The sequence below is a fragment of the Lipotes vexillifer genome, unplaced genomic scaffold (genome assembly GCF_000442215.2).
Source record: "Lipotes vexillifer unplaced genomic scaffold, Lipotes_vexillifer_v1.1 scaffold7, whole genome shotgun sequence".
NCBI classification, from domain to species: Eukaryota; Metazoa; Chordata; class Mammalia; order Artiodactyla; family Lipotidae; genus Lipotes; species Lipotes vexillifer.
In genome coordinates, this window is record NW_006792683.1 from 2048637 (window position 1) to 2069551 (window position 20915).

At 32.2% G+C, this 20915-nt stretch overlaps 1 protein-coding gene across 1 annotated transcript in view; it reads right to left on the minus strand.

Annotated features, from left to right (window-relative positions):
* The window catches only part of MIPOL1 (mirror-image polydactyly 1), a 246986-nt gene that overhangs the window by 212171 nt on the left and 13900 nt on the right, over positions 1–20915 (minus strand). Inside the window, exons 3-5 of the mRNA XM_007465801.1 lie at positions 16301–16532; positions 14624–14759; positions 13216–13321 (exon numbers count right to left, since the gene is read on the minus strand). Of these exons, the coding sequence (XP_007465863.1) occupies positions 13216–13321; positions 14624–14759; positions 16301–16532 (474 nt within the window). The remainder of the gene's footprint in view (positions 1–13215; positions 13322–14623; positions 14760–16300; positions 16533–20915) is intronic.

Consider the following 20915-nt stretch of genomic DNA (forward strand, 5'->3'; position numbering starts at 1 on the left):
AAAAGACAAGCCACAGACTGGAAGAAAATAATTGCAAAGCATATATCTGACAAAAAGTCTTCTATCTAGAACATAATTTTAAAAACTCTCAAAGCTCAATAACAAGGAAACAAAAAACCCAATTAAAAATTGGGCAAAAAACTTGAACACTTTTTTCAAAGTAGAAATATTGATGGCAATAAGCACAAGAAAAGGTTCTCAACAGCTTTAGTCATTACAGAAATGCACATTAAAACTATGAGATAGCCACCACACACAGCTGACCCTTGAACAACACCGGGGTTAGAGGTGGACCCCCCACACACCTCCTGCAGTCAAAAATCCATGTATAACTTTACAGTTGGTTCTCTGTATCCACAGATGCAGAACCGTTGATCATGTAGTACAGTAGTATGTATTTATTGAAAAAAAAATTGTGCATATAAGTGGACTTGCAGAGTTTAAATCGGTTTTGTTCAAGGGTTAACTATACAAACCTATTACAATGACTTATATGAAAGGCTCATTAAAGATGTTGGCAAGGATGTAAAACAACCTGGAACTTTCATACACTGCTGGTGGAATGTAAGATAGTATAATCACATTATGTCAGTTTCTTAAAAAAGTAAACATATACCCACAAGATTCAGCTATTCCACTCGTATTTATCCAAGAGAAATTAAAGCATAGAAATTAAAGCATATGTCTAAATACAAAGACTTCAATACAAATATTCATAGCATCTTTATTTATAATAGCCAAAACCTAGAAACACCCCAAATTTTTAGTAACAGATGAATGGTTAAACAAACTATATAACAAATTGTGCTAGAACAACTGGATTTCTCATGTATAAAACCAAATGCTTTTAATCAACAGTTTAGATAAAGTTAAGGAATTCTTGCTATGAACACAGCTTTTGGAAGATCCAGTAGTTTCCAGTACAATTTTCATATATTTTTAAAGGCACTATCATTACTCCTATGTGGTTGTCTGTGCCACATTATTCTGCTTCTATGTATATATTCATCATGCTGTTTTGAAAGAAATTTCTGCCCATAATGTAGTACACAGTAATGAGTTTTATTTTCCCCTTCTAGTTGTATACAATCTCCTAGGAAGGATATTCATAACAGCTTAGAGAAAACAACATGATGTATTATGAAGAATATGGGCTTTAATTCAGATCCAAGGTGTTGTCACAGTAAAGTTAGGCAACTTGGTTTTTTTAATATTTTTCTTAAATTATGTTAGTCACCGTTCAGGTGTATAAAATGCACAGAATACCATCAGTTATGGTTATTAGGGGAAATTAAATGAGATGATATATAAAAGCTCTTAGTCAAATAAAGTAGATTCTCAACAAACGTTAGTTCCATGCCACCAATACTATCATCACCCTCAATCCACAGACTCACAATTTGGCTTCATTTCCACACACATCAAAAATGTGATTTTGATTAATTTGGACCATTTATATCTATAGCCATTTCAACATTTCTTGCTTTTTTCATTTTTACCTTTTTCATTGGCATGCAAAAACTACAAATGGGAACTGAAAGAGATATTATTCAGAACACATTCAGAACACTACAGTATAATGACACAGGTCTGTACAAAATATGATATTCTAATATATTTTTACATTTTTACATTATAAAATACTTCTAATTTGTGGGTCAGATAGGATGCACAAAATGATGCTAAACAGTCACCTAGGTACAGATTAACATGTATGTTATATTGCCCTGTAATATTCTGGCATATTGAAAGGTTAAAACACTATTTACTAAATTTTAAATGCCGACAGGCTTCCTATCACTTCTGTATAGTGTGATGAGATCTTTATAAAGTGACATTTCATGTAAGCTGTGTTCTACTTTATATACAATAACACTTGATTGAAAAGGTAAGGCTGTTAATATCAAGGGCTTTAATAAGTCTTGTTAACTCTATGCCTAAAGACAAATGCTTTACATCAAGGGTATATTTGGTCCTGTGTGATGAAGAGAAAACAATTTTCCCTCTATAATGCTGTATCAACTCTAAATATATAAACAACGTGTGTATTTAAAGTATTCTAAGGTTAAATTTTAAAATGCCACAAAACACACACACACAAAAATCTGATTATATATTTTATAAATGCTAAGAAAAGTTTTCCAAAAGTAAGGTATTACAAAATGATAATTTTTAACACCTATTAGGTTATATGTGAAATTTGTTGATTACGAAAAACCCGATCCTTTTTCTAGAATTCAGTACTTCTAAAGAATCAATGTGCAACTCTCAAATATTTTCAGTAAAGAAAGCTTAATTGTAAACACTGAGCTTTTCCAAGGTAGATGACTATTACAAAGTTCACTAGAAAATCAATATAGCATTTTAGTTGGAATTTGCTCATTAAACACCCACAGCTCTAATGCAAATTATGATGGAATGAATAAAGCAAATACATATGCTTCTTTCTTTTTATTAAATGTAAAATCTACTGTTAATTGCATCTCGTATGTCATACAAACTTTTCTCCTTAACTATTAAATAGAAGCTTTAACAAAAGTCATTAGAGATTCTCTTTCTTTGACTTGAATAAATTTCAATATTTGTTCAGTAAAGGTTCACAGCAGTTAAATTACATTAACAAATATTATTAGCTACTATGTAAGCCAACCCAGTAAAATACTTGTATTGTAGGTAGAACAAATCATTGGGTGTTTACAATAATATTTGGATATCTCCATTTTTAAACATGGTTATCAAATATCCTATAATTCTTAGTCAAATGAGAAAGATTCAGAGAGGATCACCCCCACCCCCCACCCACAAATACTCAAATTTGTTTAGTAAGCTAATTGTTTTCTAATATAGGCAAAAGTAAATATGAAGAAGCTGAACCATACTAAGTATGAGTTTATTGAATCAAGACAGAGTACATATTTCCTTAGTAGAATCCAAGTCTATTGACAAGCCCATATTCTACACTTCTCAAACTACTTTTAAAATACAGTAGCAGTGAGACAGTATATTGGAAAACATTCTAGTTTAAACACTGAATCATGATTCTCTAAATAACATAATTTGGAGGACAGACATTTCCCAGGAAAAAGAATCCATTTAACATCTTCAAGGTAGTTATGTAAACAGAAAAGGCTGAATTAAGGAGAGGGAAGAAGAAATCATTAGGATTTGAATTTGAAACATGTAAAATAATCACTGATTACAATTCAGCTTCCAAAATTCTAAGCAACAAATATAGATAATAGTTTGGTAAAAGACTTTATTATATATATAAGAATTTCAGATTGTCTGAGCATTTACTATTATTACTTTACACGATGTGAAATGAATTCCTTGCAAACATAACATTTAGTGTTTTACAAAACCACCTCATATATATTCCAGAACCACAAACATTATGCTATGTCTTAATTTCCTTAAAATTTATAATTTCTCTTTCTTGGCATAAATTGTTTATTATAAATTTAAACACAGATGGTAAATGCCACACACCAGAAGAGAATTAACCAACCCATTCCCAGTAGTGTGATGGTTCTACTCTTGGCATTACATTGCTGGATTCAACTTATTTCTTCAGAACTTCTTTTACAAGCCAGAATATTGTATTTCTAAAACTGGATTTGAATGTTCACCATTTTACATGATTATTCTGTAAATAACCTTTTCTGATTAAAAATACAGGCTCGTAAAAATGTGGGGACAGAAATGTGTTGCATAGTTTTGTAACTTTCTGTGCATAATTAAAATAAACAGGATACGTTCTCATATTCTTCAGCATTCAAAATTATAAAATAGAATACAATAGAATTCAATCAATTGGACATGACATATTTGATTGAACTAAGATGCTCCTAAAATCAGATAAACACTTTCCAATTATTCACTATATAAACAACACTGTAATGAACATCTTTGTACACAAATCTTTATGTATATACACAGTTAATTACTAAGGGAAATTCCTAGAAGTATGATTATTACATTAAAAAAGTTTTTTAAGCTCTTTACATGTTTTAAAAATTTCCTCTGTAAAGCTGCTATAAATTTATACTTACCAAGAGTATAGAAACTGCTAAAGCTTGATTAGAAAATTATACAAAATTGTGACTTTAAGTAGCAAAAATATAAAACAGTAACTTTTTAGCAAAACTCACAATTATATACATGTATTGAGTACAGATAACTCAAAGACTCTATAAGAACTTTCTAAAAATGTGCTTTTTACATTCATACCTTTAATATATCTGATATTAGAGCTATGATTTTTTTTATATTTATTGGAGTATAACTGCTTTACAGTGTTGTTACTTTCTGCTGTAAAACAAAGTGAATCAGCTCTATGTACACATATAATCCCCATAACCCCACCCTCTTGTGTCTCCCTCCCACCCTCCCTATCCCACCCCTCTAGGTGGTCACAAAGCACCGAGCTGATCTCCCTGTGCTATGTGGCTGCTTCCCACTAGCTATCTATTTTACATTTGGTAGTGTATATATGCCAATGCTACTTTTTTTTTTTTTTAGATTCCGTATATATGTATTCGCATACGGTATTTGTTTTTCGCTTTCTGACTGACTTCACTCCGTACGACAGACTTTTGTGTTTCCATACAAATTGTGAAATTTTTTTGTTCTAGTTCTGTGAAAAATGCCATTGGTAGTTTGATAGGGATTGCATTGAATCTGCAGATTGCTTTGGGTAGTAGAGTCATTTTCACAATGTTGATTCTTCCCATCCAAGAACATGGTATATCTCTCCACCTGTTTGTATCATCTTTAATTCCTTTCATCAGTGTCTTAGTTTTCTGCATACAGGTCTTTTGTCTCCTTAGGTAGGTTTATTCCTAGGTATTTTATTCTTTTTGTTTCAGTGGTAAATGGGAGTGTTTCCTTAATTTCTCTTTCAGATTTTTCATCATTAGTGTATAGGAATGCAAGATATTTCTGTGCATTAATTTTGTATCCTGCTACTTTACCAAATTCATTTAGAGCTATAATTTTTAATATAAAAGAGATAAGCTTATCCCTGAAGTGTTAAAATCAGCCTCAATAATGTTACGCACTTTTGAAATATACTATTAAGGGGTATTTAACTTATTTTCTGCACAGAGTTTCTACTTTAAATTTTAACAGATACCAATATGAAAATTCAGTGAAATATAACTGCTACCTAAACATTTTCCAAGATCATTTCCTCTTTAGAATTGGTTATTTTTATTTATAATGGTTTCTCTCTTTTTCTCTGTGAGACAGACTGAAGCAATGGGAAGACTATAAGCCTTGGAATCAGATGCACTAAGGTTCAAGTCACAGTCTTGACACTTAGTACCGACCATGTGCCTTTGGGCAAGTTATTTATGTCTCTCCAGGTTTACTTCCTCCCATGTAAGATGTAAATATTAACTAATATACCAGATTATTTTAAGGATTAGAGACAATGTATAGAAGCACCTAGGATATAACTTGTACTCAGTTAATTGTAGCTAATATTAATATTTGATTATTTTTATCTTTATGAAATTCTTAAATCTTTGATGTCAGAAGTCATGAAAAGATTTTTTTTTTTTTTTTTTTTTTTTGGGGCACATGGGCTTCTCACTGTTGTGGCCTCTCCCATTGTGGAGCACAGGCTCCGGACATGCAGGCTCAGCGGCCATGGCTCACGGGCCCAGCCGCTCCGCGGCATGTGGGATCTTCCCGGACTGGGGCACGAGCCTGTGTCCCCTGCATCGGCAGGCGGACTCTCAACCACTGTGCCACCAGGGAAGCCCTTGAAAAGATTTTTGTTCTGTTTAGCTTTTAATTTAAATTCGTAGTTCACTGTTAATAGATTTTAATGTTTGAAACGAAGGATTGGATGATGAGAAAAATTACCATTGAGATATATATATTTATTAGCATTTATTACATTTTACTTAAACGTGAATCTGAAATAAAAGAAATGCGATGCACAGAATTTGGGGTTTAATCTAATATATACCTATGATAAACCATGTAGACTGTTACAACAGCATTTCCTTTGTTTCCCTGTTAGTTTTTACATAATGTGAATACTATCATTATAATGTGATCTCATGTTACAAAATTGGCCATACTCTACCTGTAAGCATTATTTGACCTGGCACTCATAATTTTCATACTCATAGGATTCTACAGCCAAAGATAATAATATAATCAGTATTCTACCTATCAATATTTCTAACTGCTGTATTTCACAGAGATGGGACTTTTAGTTTTTATCTGAAATGACTAGCTATATTCTTGAAGTCCTTTTTCCTTCGAAATTAAAAAAATATATAGATACATGTAATGCTCCGTTATATTAATACTGTTACGCCATTTAAGTGTTAAAGACTAACATATTTTATTAATGCCCATTTATATACAGAAAAATGGGATTCCATTGTGCATTATTTCTTAAAAGCAAGTATTACGCTATTTTCTGTTCTTCTGATATACAGAGCTAACTGACTCTTGTTCTTCTTAATCATTATATGGTCAACATCATTTGAGATATATGGTAACAGATTTTTTTTTACAAGAGAACAATGGAAACATTTTCTATTACATAACAATTTTTATTTTTCCATGTTAATTAGTTGGGATGTCTTAATATATTTGCTATAACAGTAGATTACATACCTATGCTTTTAACATTTACATGTTAACCTGAATAGAAAAACTTAAGTTATACGTTTCAGGGATTCTATGTTCTGATGCTTTGGACAATAACATTAAACTCATCTCATCTCTACCAAAAATAAAAGCACATTCTCCGTAATAAGAAGGGCTTAACAATATTTTTTTTATTTACAAGTCAGTCTAAATATGGGTGCCCAGGGAAGAATCTATGTTTAAAGAGAAAAAGCAGATTAAACGCTTGCAGAATCAGTACAGTATGTTAACTAAGCAAATTATGTAACCACTGAATTATATGTAAAATGTAACTAAGATAAACAGATAGATAGATAGATTGATTGATTTATATAAATATAAGACTTAAAGAACTAAGGAGTTCTTTTGACTAAAACCCAATATTGGCCTTATTTCAGTTTAATTGGAAGAGGATCTCAAATTCATCTTCTCCATGAGATATCAGGAACGTGGATTTCTCTTTGTACCAAAGGTTAATAAGAAATGTGTCTGCAAAAGTCAAACAGCATTAAATACCAAAATCTGATTATTATTCTACAGGAGTTGTTCTGTCATTCATAATCTCTCCATGCTCCAAGCTTCCACAGCTAATCTTTAATGGATGACATGCAAGAAAGAAAAATAACTAACATATAGAGCAGAGACTCTAAAGTGAGCATTTAAGAAATAGAAATATAGGGCTTTTAAAGAAATATAAATATTTTAAATATCACAAGATAACATAAAAACTATTTAAATAAATAATCTTGTGTAAAAATTTACACATCTGTATACTGTAAATGCAATAGATTAATAAAAATTAAGAGACATTAAACACTAGAGAATGCCCACTGAGACTGTTTCAGAGAAAAGAAAGGCTTAATTAAACAAAGTATTTTTAAAAGTTATAACCACGTCACTCACCTAAGAGTGAGTAAATTAAATGGATTCAGATCAGGTCATACAATACTATCTCTCACTGTCAAACTTAATTTAAATAAAAGAATTTTTGAAGTATTTATGGTTTAATCATTTTATTTAGATGAGAAAAGACATTTACCTAAAGGACAGAGACAATGTTTCAGTTGTGCTTCTCTAAAACATGCCCTAGTATCTGAAAGTCATACATGCCAATAATTTACAAATCATATTATCCACATATATAATTTAATGAGTTAAAACATAATAAGACCTACTTATCAAATTCCTTTATTTTCATTTTTGTAGAGATGTAAAATTGTTTTTCATATTTTCAAACTTTCTAAGTAAGGTTAATTCTGAAAGTCAAGGAAAACTAAAACCTGTGTGGATAAGATGAAGTAAATAAAATATATTTTTAACAAGGAATACATATCAATTCTTTGTGAAACAAAACCATATATAAGTAGCTATGAGATAGTTATTTATTTAGTTACACTTTGATAGGCCCCCTATTAGATCAAGAAGTCTTGATCATAATTACCATTTATTGAGTGCTTTCTAATGGGTTAAGTACTTCACAAACATTATCTCACTTAAACGTCACCAAACCATAAGGTAGGTTTTAACCAAATCTTAGTGAGGCTGTCACTTACACATGGTAAGCAGTAGAAAGATTAGAACAAAGGTCTGAATCCAAAGTCTAAGCATTTAACCACTATCTACTACAATGTGTATTATGAATGAGAAGTGATTGCAAACAAAAAGACATGTTTGAAATACCAAATCTGTTTTGTTTGCTCATGCATATGCAGTGCCTAGCACAGTGCCTAGGACATAAAAACCCCTCAATAAATATTTCTTTAATTTTTAAAGAAGTTAGCATAGTCCCTATTAAGCACCTAATAAAAACAGTATCAGTGGTGGTGATGATGATGATGGTGATGTCAAAAAAGTAGGGGAAGGTAAAAAGGTCAACCATTTGAGATTTTATCATGACATAGGACACCATGGAGTTTCCAGCTCTCATGAGATCACATTATAATGATAGCATTCACATTATGTAAAACTAACAGGGGAACAAAGGAAATGCTGTTGTAATAGTCTACACGAAGGTTTATTATAGGTATATATTAGATTAAAACCCAAATTCTGTGCATCCCATTTCTTTTATTTCAGATTCACGTTTAAGGAAAATGTAATAAATGCTAATAAATATATATATCTCAATGGTAATTTTTCTCATCATCCAATCCTTCGTTTCAAACTTTTTTGTTTCACTTTTCTGTTTATTTCCCTTTTAAAATTAACAGTGAACTATGAACTTAAATTAAAAGCTAAACAGAACAAAAATTTTTTCATGACTTCTGAAATATATATATTCATTAGCATAAATCTGAAAGATTTAAGAATTTCATAAAGATAAAAATAATCAAATATTAATATTAGCTATAATTCACTGAGTACCAGCTATATCCTAGGTGCCTCTATATATTGTCTCTAATCCTTAAAATAATCTGGTAAATTAGTTAATATTTACATTTTACATGGGAGGAAGTAAACCTGGAGAGGCTAATAAGTAACTTGCCCAAAGGCACATGGTCGGTATTAAGTGTCAAGACTGTGACTTGAACCTTAGTGCATCTGATTCCAAGGCTTATAGTCTTCCCATTGTTTCAACCTGTCTCACAAAGTACTGGGAACATTTTGTTTTATGCGGTTTTGATTACACAAGATTCTTATTCTTATAAATTATACAATCAGCTGGGGAGACAAGTTGGACTAACATATACATAAGTTACATAATAAAGACATAAAAGTAAAGAAGGGAGAAATCTGAAGGACAAGAAAAGTGGCACAGGTAAAATGGCAAGATCTGATCAAAGCCATCACATGGATTTCATAAGATGTTGGTTTATGTAATCTTTATGTGTCGAACCCATCACAGGAATTATTTTAAGATTAGTGAGCAAGTAACTTAAAACAAAATCCATCTTTTAAAAGTAACATTACTTTTTCTAATACTAAATCACTGCATAAAACCTGAAAAGGCAGAAAAAATCCTGTTAATTGAAGCATTTATACACCCATTAACACTATCAAAGTTTGACTCTTATTTTATATTATATACATGTGTATATAGTTTTTTAACAAAAATTATAAATACAGCTTCCCCCACTTCTTTCACTTAACTTTAACTCATAAAGTTTTTTTTGTATCATTAAATATTCTTTAAAAATTTTAACTTACTGAACAATGTCTCATACCATAAAGATACCTGAATTTATTTAACCATTGCCTTATTATTCGATTGATTCTAATTCTATTGCTATCATAACTTATACTGATATATTCTTATATATATATATATATATATAAATCTTTACATTTAATATACTCAAAGAAAATGGCTATTTCCTTAGAATACCTCATATTTTAATTAACATTTTATTTGAAAAACCTATAGACGTACATTTTTGTATCCTATTTGCAATTTCCAATGTTCAGATGTTTTAGCATGTATTTCTTTCAGTGTGGAATATTTTGACTTTTAAAACATTTTATATTCTGCTTAAGTATACTATAATACTTTTATGTGTATGCACATTTGTAATATAATTTACCAAATACATTTTTATTTTGAATATAAAAATGAGCAGTGATAGAAACAAATATCCATGCCTGTGTGGATTCTTTGTTCTTTCATATGACTAAATAAAACATTTATCACATGTACTCATAGTACCATAATGTTCCTCTTTCTATGAGGGTAGTAACACACTTTTTTTTGTTATTGTGTTTAGCTTTTTGATTGCACTTACTACTGATCAGGTAGGAGATAAGCTTTTTCAAGATTAGCTTTTCTTTTTTAAGATAAACTTAAAAAAAATTCATGTATAATGAAAAAATATGAAAAAGTTCAAGAGTTATCAAGAGTCAGTTGATAAATTTCCTGTAGTTTCAAATCAATGGATTTCTTAAACAATCCAGTTTTTTTCTTTTGACGTATTATAATAATAATTCTCTCTAAGGTTAAAAGTAAAATATCTTCATGTTTTTTAATAAGATAGAGCTAAAACATTCAAAAGTAAAGATACATTTTGAAAATTTATACTTTAAAAATCTTAGGGAATTTAAATTTCGAGTCATATTTTTCTTTTTTTTAAATTTATTTATTTTTGGCTGCATTGAGTCTTCGTTGCTGCACACAGGCTTTCTCTAGCTGCGGTGAGTGGGGGCTACTCTTCGTTGCGGTGCGCGGGCTTCTCATTGTGGTGGCTTCTCTTGTTTTGAAGCACAGGTTCTAGGCATGCGGGCTTCAGTAGCTGTGGCACATGGGCTCAGTAGTTGTGGCTCACGGGCTCTAGAGCGCAGGCTCAGTAGTTGTGGCGCATGGGCCTTGTTGCTCCGCGGCATGTGGAATCTTCCCAGACCAGGGCTCGAACCCGTGTCCCCTGAATTTGCAGGTGGATTCTTAACCACTGCACCACCAGGGAAGTCCTTGAGCCATTTTTGTAACTAAATTGTAACTAATTCTTTAGGATTGCTTAGCTCCAGAGAAACTATATGGCACTACTATTTTCATCAATTTAGGAAGCTATAAAAATATCCTAAACATCTTTCAAACATTCAACATTTATTGAAATAGTATTTTGTCATTAATGAGAAGAATTTGATGTTAACAAGAATCATAAAGCAATCAAATTCTTTCCATTTTATGCATGTGTGACTCATACTGTTTAGTAATAGGGAACCCTTAAATATATACCAATAAGTAAATATGTAAAGTATATGATTAGCTATATTACATAAAAGTTTAAAGAGTAAATATTAATGCTTAATGTTCTTTCCCCTCCAAGAGATAAATGAGCTACACAGATATATGAATTCATGATTTACAATAAATCACAATGGCCTAAATCTTATTAAAATACATCTGTTAAGACACATACAAAGTTAAATTATAATGCAAACACCTTAAAACAAATGTACTTCTTGTAATACCATTTCAGCAATTAGTATACATATTTGATTATAAAGTCAAGAAACTTCTAAATTGTTCTAAATTTATATTTGAATTATTCATTTTTAACATACAGTTAATTTTCCTTAAAATATATTACGCTCATATTTCCCCACTAAAAAAGAAACAAAAAATTCATAGTAGTTTAACATAATAGAAAAACAACCATCTGGTATTTGGCTGGAGTATTTATTTATGATCATCTTAGCTATATTTTCATGGTGATGTTCTACTTTGCACAGTAATATTTTGAAGACTGACAGTATCTGTTAATCATTTCTCTGACCTAAAACACCAGAATTATTTCATATGCAACCAGGTTAAGTGGTTTATTATTTTTAAAAATTTTTTATGTATGTATGTATGTATGTATGTATGTATGTATGGCTGCGTTGGGTCTTCCTTGCTGCACGTGGGGTTTCTCTGGTTGAGGCGAGTGGGGGCTACTCTTCATTGGTGTGCATGGGCTTCTCATTGCAGTGGCTTCTCTTGTTGAGGAGCACAGGCTTCAGTGGTTGTGGCACACAGGCTTCAGCAGTTGTGGCTCGCGGGCTCAGTAGTTGTGGCTCGCGGGCTCTAGAGCACAGGCTCAGTAGTTGTGGCACACAGGCTTAGTTGCTCTGAGGCATGTGGGATCTTCCTGGACCAGGGCTTGAACCAGTGACCTCTGCGTTGGCAGACGGATTTTTAACCATTGTGTCACCAGAGAAGTCCCAGGTTAAGTGATTTATAAAGTATGATTATAACTTCAAACTAATCACAAAATACAATTACTTTTTAAAAGCATTCCAATTGATATAAAAATGTTAAAATAAGGGATCTATAAAATGCCTCTGAACGCTAATTTCTACTATCCTATGAAATGTCTCTTTTCTTAACACACTAAAACAGTGTGAGGAAAAGAGTCACAGGGATAATATATAAACTGTAGAGAGAGAGAGACAGAGTCCATCAGAGACAACTGAGAATCACCTGATCATATCTGTAACACATCACAGATACATTTTAAAAATTTTCTCCTTGCCATGACCTGTGAATGAAGACAGACTCCAAAACATATTTCAGGCATTCATTTATTATCTTAAACTCTGGCAACCTTTTACCAGAAAACATTATCTTCAGGGAAAGATCTTTTCAGGGCAAACATTATCTTCATCATCCACGTCATCAGATGAAAATTAATTAACTGCACAAAACAGATTTTTGAGTCAAATGTAGGTTTTCACTGGCAATGAATATATGACTATCTTCATACAAAGGAGAAGTATTTCCTCTCAACAAGCTAAAACAATAAGTGGTATGTGAACTGCTGGTTGAAAGGTAGAGGCACTGGTAATCATTATTTCCCCTTGTTTGTTCAGGTCCTTCCAACAAAACAAACAACCTTTTTGTGATTGGATTGACATGGTGTTAACAATGCATTTAATGCCCAAATCAGTATGAATACAGGTAAAGCTCTCACTAATACCAGTACCAGGATGTTAAAGCCACCTATTTTCTAAGCAGGCAAAAAAAAAAAGAAAGAAGACAGAGCTTTCCCTCCTTTGACAAATAAGCTAGTATGCTACTATTCACCAAGCCACACCAAATAATAACCTTGTGTATGATTTTGAATGCCATATGTTAATACTGATCTACTATACCTGCTGTTTTTTCAGCAATTTGAGCTTCTGTTGCTTTTTCTTGGAGTTCCAGTTTAAGCTTTAGTTTTCTCTGTTCTTTATCTTCTTTAGTCAGTTTTTCTTGAAGCTAAAACACATTGAAATAAACATAGATTCTTAATAATAAATTTCTTGCACAAATATAGTTAATCCTGAAGATAATTTTTGCTTTTCTCTAGACCCTTATAGAATAACTGTATTAACTTACTGAATACATAACTCCAGGGGAAAAAAAAAACTTAAGGTTTTAAGATATTTTATAAAATAATAATTACCTGAAATGACATAGAAATTATAAAAACATTTTAATATACACTTAATTTATGTGTGTGTATAGGCAAATGAAATTAAAGAAGGAATAACATTATTATTAAAAATAACTACTGCAGCAAAAAGCAATCTGATCCATTCTTTTGTCTTAAAGCAAAAGACTTGGAAGGGACTATCATAATAAAATAATGGGTAGCACAAATTATAGCTTCTCTTAGTAATTCTAATATTTTGAAACAAAATTAATTATGATAATAATCTTAATATTTGATACAAATCTCCCTTTGAGAATGCTATGCCATCATATTCCATTTAAATTGGCATTGGCACCTGGCTCATAATTGGCATGTAATAAACAGCTGGTAAATGAAAATACAGAAAATATCTCAGGCTTTCATACAGGACCCCTCCAAATGTTTTCTTTTTAATTTCTCCCTCCGTTTATGTCATTTATGCTGTTTTCCGTCAGACATGATCAACATTCTTAACATCATGCTTCAGTTTGATTAGGTCAAACAACTAGAATATTAGAATCAGAAAAGTATGTAGAGGTTAAAAAAAAAAGAAGGCAGGCATAGAAAATGAACATTATTTAATAACATTTTTTAAAGCTCACAGGAATGTAACTAGAAAAAGAGTCAGAAAAGATAAAACATGACATGACAAATTGGATTGGACAAAATGTAGCAGATAACACAAGGTAAATGACAATATTTCCAAGCCTTGCTACTTTAAAGTTCCAAGCTACTTGCTACTTTAAAGTTTACATATATTATTGAGATGAAATACAGGGCACAGATACTACTAAAAAAAAGAAAAAAAAAGTTAAGAAAGTAACATGAAACCAATGAAATAAAATTTGAATTTTTTAGGTACCACAGATCTATGAAAAAGGAAGTGATATTGCAAGCCACCAAGGCAGGAAACCAAAGAAATTGCTTTTCACAGCTCATGTCTCAACTCAATCATACCGTGAATGGCATGGTATGGCAACAGCATAAAGCTACTGTTAAAGGATTAAAGTACACAATAAAACTGAATTATGATGAGTGACAAAGCAAACTTAGAAGGTCAACAGCTAAAAGTATACTGTACAATCATCAGACTTTCTATATTGTACCTTTTTATTGCTTGCTTTGAGAATGTCCAATTCTTTGAGAAGCAATGCTATTGTCTCCTCTTTATTTAAGTCTGAAGTAACTTGACAAGGAATCATACATTTGTAATGCAAATCATTATTTCTATGTTTCATAATGCTGTAATAAAGAAAACCATTAAAACAATATACATATAATTTCAACTATATAGGATCTATACATTTTACACTTCAAATGGGGGAAACATTTAATTTTAACAGTAAGTATGTAAAGTTACTTAATTTAAATTTTTTCTTGTTATGCACTGTTAAGAAAATACTATGGATGAAAAAGACTAAACATTGCAATTTCACAGAGGTGCTAATATACAATACATCACAGAGGTGCTAATATATCAATTTCACAGGGAGAGCTAAATCTGTGAAAAGCATTTAGTAATGTCTAGAGATTCATGGTTCAGTATACTTAAAGAACGCAGTTTTTAAGGGCTTGTGAATTTTAATTCAATTTGTACTCCTTGTCAGGACTCTAGATACATTTCTTACTTTTCTGAAAATGGGAACAATAAATATTTTTTTATTATAATTGACAGAATATCATATTTTCATTATTAAATTCATAAAATTAAAAATGAAAACCTATTCCTGTAACATTTAAGCAAAAAATTTTTTTTACAGTATGTATGCTATTTGAGAACAATATTAACTTGTTAGCAAGTACTATAAAGGAAGGGAAGGGAAAAGAGATGACTTTAGCCTAATCTCTATTATTTACTTTTCCCATGTGGTTATAAAGTTTATCACCTCTTCATTCATCCCTACTCCCCAAAAATGTACTCCAAACTGCACTTTGATAAGAATATAACTGATTGCCAAGAAAGTGGAACATATTAATATATTCACTTCATTATATATTAATATTCATTAATATGGCTATTTCATAATTTTTAAGTAAACAGAAATAGCTATTCCTATGTAAAACTCCATTAAAAAGTATTCCATAAAATATAATTTTTGTCTGGACTGAAAACATAATACTTATATTTCAGTATAGTTATAAATTATATTAGTCATTGAGAATCTTTAAATTTAGCAGTATTTTCATAGTACATGACTAATTACCAAAGTGCTTTTCTCCCATAGGTAAAAGTCACAGGTGTCAAAATTCAAATCCCTTCATGAAATAGGTAGCTACATAAAGTATACGGGTAGAAACTACAGAATGTAAAATAATAAGGAAGGTAAATGGGAGAGTAGACAACCCTTCTAAAAGCATTCAAATTCATTTAAATGAAGAACAGCGCTGACCAAAATCAAATCATATCTTTGGGCTTATTTTGCCTTGGAGCTGCCAGGTTATAGCTCTGATGAATAATATCCCATCTAATATCAACTTAATAGCTATTTCCAGATCCTTAATGAAAGGTCACTTAAAATAATATTCAACAAAACAATATAAAACCTCATGACCTTCATTCAAACTCACCTTGTGCTTTTTCACTCAGTGATTTAGACACATTATATTAATGTAATGAAAATAGTAGAAAACTCTAGTATTAGATTCCTCAAATTCTAATAAGTTAATGATATGTCAAATTTAGGCCACATCAAAAAGAAGAAAGGGAGGGACAGAGAGAGGGAGGAAGGAAGGAAGAGTTCTCCCAATTCTTACTTTCTAAATCTAAGGCTGCTAGCACTCACTTGGACTTTTCTGTAGTGCAGTAAGCTGTCTCATCACCTAGACGAGGACTGATGACTTGAAAATTCCTTGATCTCTGCTCTGGCAATTCTATGCCCTCATATGTAGCTTCATTAACTAATTCGTTGGATTTCTGATGCATGCTTCCCTTAGAATTCACAGGCAGTTGCTCATCTGGCTGTGTACTTTTATTTCTCCCCGTGGTCTCTTGTTCAAGATAACCATGGGTTACGTCTGCATTTAAAACAAAACAAAAACATGAGATATGAAACACCATCGTTACATATTAAATCAATCAAATGAATATTTTTGTGGAAATAAGAGCTCTCACAGCTTTAAACATGCACTTACTAACCTTACCCCTATTGTTATCAGACAAACATGTACAGGGTGATTTTGCCACAAATATTTCCATTTCCACAGTCAGTGGGCATTTAGGACAGTGGTTTACAAAAATCCTCAAGCTCAGGCCACATGTTCTACTAATTAAATCAAAGTCTCTGGGAGTGATCACATGATTCCAGTATACAATCAAGGGTGGGAACCACTGACTTAGAGGTTATTATTTTCTACATTAACTTTTCTTTGCTAGATTTTGAAAAATAGGATGCAATAAGTTAACTGATTACAGTGAAATGATAATGTGCATGGAATTTGGGTATTGGACTGAGTTAAAATTCTGGCTTTGCCAAGCACATAACGTTGGGGAAATTACTTTACCCTTCCATACCTCAGATTCTGGTTTGCAAAATGGACACATAATAGTACTTACTTGAGTTGTTGTAAGGATTAACTGAATTAAGAATTAACGAATGCAAAGTGCCTGGCCTAGTGTTTGGCACGTCAATAAGTGTTAGCTATTATTTTTGTAATCATCATCATATAAAAATGGAAATAATATAAGGAGAATTATTTTTATCTTCCATTTTATCAGATATGTATTATACATTAGAGTATATTTTGTAATGCCTGGCTATCTCATAAATATTAGTTATTTTAAGCTGTAACTAGTAAATAATAGCTATTTCAAAGGAAGAGTATATATCTGATGTTATAGTGAAATTCTGGGGAGAAAATGACACACAAGCAAGTACACAAAACAAACTCTTTTAACCAGTAAATCAGATCAACAGGCACAAATACTGATTGTAACTAGGACTTTTATTATTTCCAACAGAAATAATTCTTCAACTTTTATTTATTTTTATTTTTTTTTTTGCGGTACGCGGGCCTCTCACTGTTGTGGCCTCTCCCGTTGCAGAGCACAGGCTCTGGACACGCAGGCTCAGCGGCCATGGTTCACGGGCCTAGTCGCTCCGCGGCATGTGGGATCTTCCCAGACCGGGGCACAAACCCGTGTCCCCTGCATCGGCAGGCGGACTCTCAACCACTGCGCCACCAGGGAAGCCCTTCTGCAACTTTTAAAATCAGGTGAATATCATGAATCTCACCTACTTGTTGATGATGGCTTCTTTAACTTGACAAACTTAAAATCCCTTTGAGGCAGAAGAAGAGTAGTTTTAGAATAAAAACAAATGGGAAACATAAATAAGGTACTCATCCTTTAAGAAGAAATTCTTTGCTTACATATATTCTGAAATTAGGTAGAGCCAGTCATAAACTCCAAGTCCTGGACATTATCTTATTGGTAGCTGAATGCTAGATCAGAAACCATTCATTTTTGGTCAATTACTGTCTATTTCCCCGTGTTTGTGGGAATAAACTGGGAGAAAGTGCTATTGTAATTACATACTGTGATATATCTATGAAATTTCATTATATTTTGTTTTAAACTTTAACAAATATAGGTATCTGAAGATTATTTGTTGGTTCTTGACATTTCAAAACACTTAATTTGGGCTTCCCTGGTGGCGCAGTGGTTGAGAGTCCGCCTGCCAATGCAGGGGACGTGGGTTTGTGCCCCGGTCCGGGAAGATCCCACATGCCGCGGAGCGGCTGGGCCCGTGAGCCATGGCCACGGAGCCTGCGCGTCCCGTGCTCCGCAACGAGAGAGGCCACAACAGTGAGAGGCCCGCATACCACAAAAAAAAAAACAAAACACTTAATTTGCTTTAGATGTTCATCATGCTACTTTTCTAGAATAGGCTGGATTAGTACCCCCAAATCTGAGTGAGGTATTATAAAATTTTATAAATGGACACTAAAGAATACCACTATCATTAACAGGCCATGCTTTTTGAACACTAACATATAACTTTATAGGCAATTCAAAGAAAGAAAATTATAAATAGTTATGGAAAACAGTATCAAAATAACAAAAGTTGTCTCCAGGGGCATATCAGAAGATAACTATTAGGCTCTAGGCTATTCTCCAGTTTATGAGGTACAAAGATTCTCCAAAAGGTAAAAGGATAAGCCAAGGAGCATTGCCAGCTAGAAAAAGCCCCCAGTTCCCCATGACAACACCTTATCAATTGCTTCAGAATCTTAAGTCTTGACTCTGTGACCTGTTTTTGAGACCAAACTTACCATTATCTGCAACTTGTCCCACGTTTTCAACTCTGTATTTCTGGGTCTAGTGCAGCATCTCTCTTCTTTCAGTTTTTTATTTCTAACCTGTGAGTACTTACTTTACCCCATCCCTGATAACTACATGGCTATTTGGTTACTAGATTTACAGCTCTCTTTCTCACTTCAGCTTACCTAATGTCAAATTTCATGATCCGTGAACTCTTGGTAAATCACTGCCTTTTAACCTGTGACTGTAGTATATTCTCCAAACTGAGAGCAGACATGGAACCTTCTCAATAAGAGGGCTCTTTACTGATCCCTCCTGTATCCTATTAATTATAACCCCCTGAAGTATTATCAAAATAAACTCATCAAGTTCTAACACACTTCTGGATTTTAATTTTAAATGTTTAATATTTTTGAAGAATTCATACTGTATGATTTGGCTCCATTTCTGGATGTTTCTATCCTTGCTCTGTAGCAAAAGCTTTTAGATTCCTAACTGAGACTGTTCACCAGATATTTGGAACCTGCTCTACAACTATCCATACTCTTCCACTGAGAATTTAATTTTACTTTAGAGTAAACAAAGCTGATTTATAAAATTTTCCTTCCAGTCTTTTTTTTGGACGCTCTACTGGAAGACTATGAGAAGATTTCACAAAGCCATTTGTTCCAAAACAGGACAAGCAGAAATATGCAAAGTAATGAACTGTCAAAAGAGTTTGAGCTTGGTGAAGTAAAGAGAAAGTTGACAGACTATAAGAATAAGAGAACAGGAAGAATGAGTACAGAAGAGGAGAAACAGCTTTAGGAAAAACACAAAGACATTTGTTGTTCTGAAAGGACAAGATGCTATAGTTGAGGAGTGAAAACTTGTAAAATGAGTAACACTGTAAAGACAAATTCCAAGATGTGATAGATCTGGGAATGTGTTGATTAAATAGATTGATGATGAAGGTACTTGGAGAGGAGGAAATCAAGGTATCAGGGTAGAGGGAGTGCCATCTTTCAAGAAACTGAAGTCATTCAGAAAAATGGCAAGAAACGGAGAGGAGAAATGAAAGACAAATGCAAAAGACTTCACTGACTGCATAAACATGCTAAAGAAGACAGAGCCAGATGAGAAAGCTGACTGATGTTAGTTAACAGTCATTTCTTTCTACCTTTTTACTTTGAAATAATTCCAGTCTTATAAAAAAGTTGCAAAAATAGTACAAAGAATTACTATACACCCTTCATCCAGATTCCTGAATGTTAACGTTTTATTGTGCTTGCTTTATTATTTATTCTATGTCAGTCTACCTACACATACATAATTTTTTCTGAAACATTTGAGTAAGTTGCTGGCATGATACACTTCGACGTTTCAAGTCAAATTTTAAGATACTGCTGTATTACACTTCATTTTACCAAATTTTCTTTATCTTATTCACAGCTCAACTTAAATTCAATTTCTGAGTTAGTACCTCCTCCAACTAAGAGAATACAACAGTATTTAGTTACTCTAACTCAGTCTTCAATTATTTTTCCTAAACTCTCCAGCCCCAGAAGAAGGACTTTTATCAAGTGATAACAGGATGATGCCACTAAAAGCTTTAGTTGAGATGTTGTATTACCCCAACACTTGAAAGAAAATTGCATTAGAAATATACCAATAAAATGCAACAAAAAGTGAAGTTATAGGTCTGTTTCATACACTATTCGAATAGAAAGATAAGATAAATGTTTTAAAGAACAATTCACTTCTGATTCAAATTCATCTCTAAGCAGATGAAAGTTTAAACTAAAACTATTCTATTGATTGTTCTCTCTCTCATATGGTTTGAAATGGAAACTCTATAACTTTCTTTAGTAATTTGCTTCAGTGTTGAATCAATGTCATTGTTAATTGTTCCATCATTATGACTAACAGAATTAACACTATTGAAATTCATTTCTCCATAGGAACTTATAAAATAAGTTATTAATCTCTTCTTCATAATTCATAAGTCTATGAAATCTAACTTTCTTTTCTCAAATAACAGGAAATTTTTTATGACAACTAGCAATCCCTTTATTTATTTGCTCTTCTGCAGGCACACTGCATTATTTGGACATAAGAATTTTAACCACTTCAAACCAAATATATTCCCCAATTTTTGC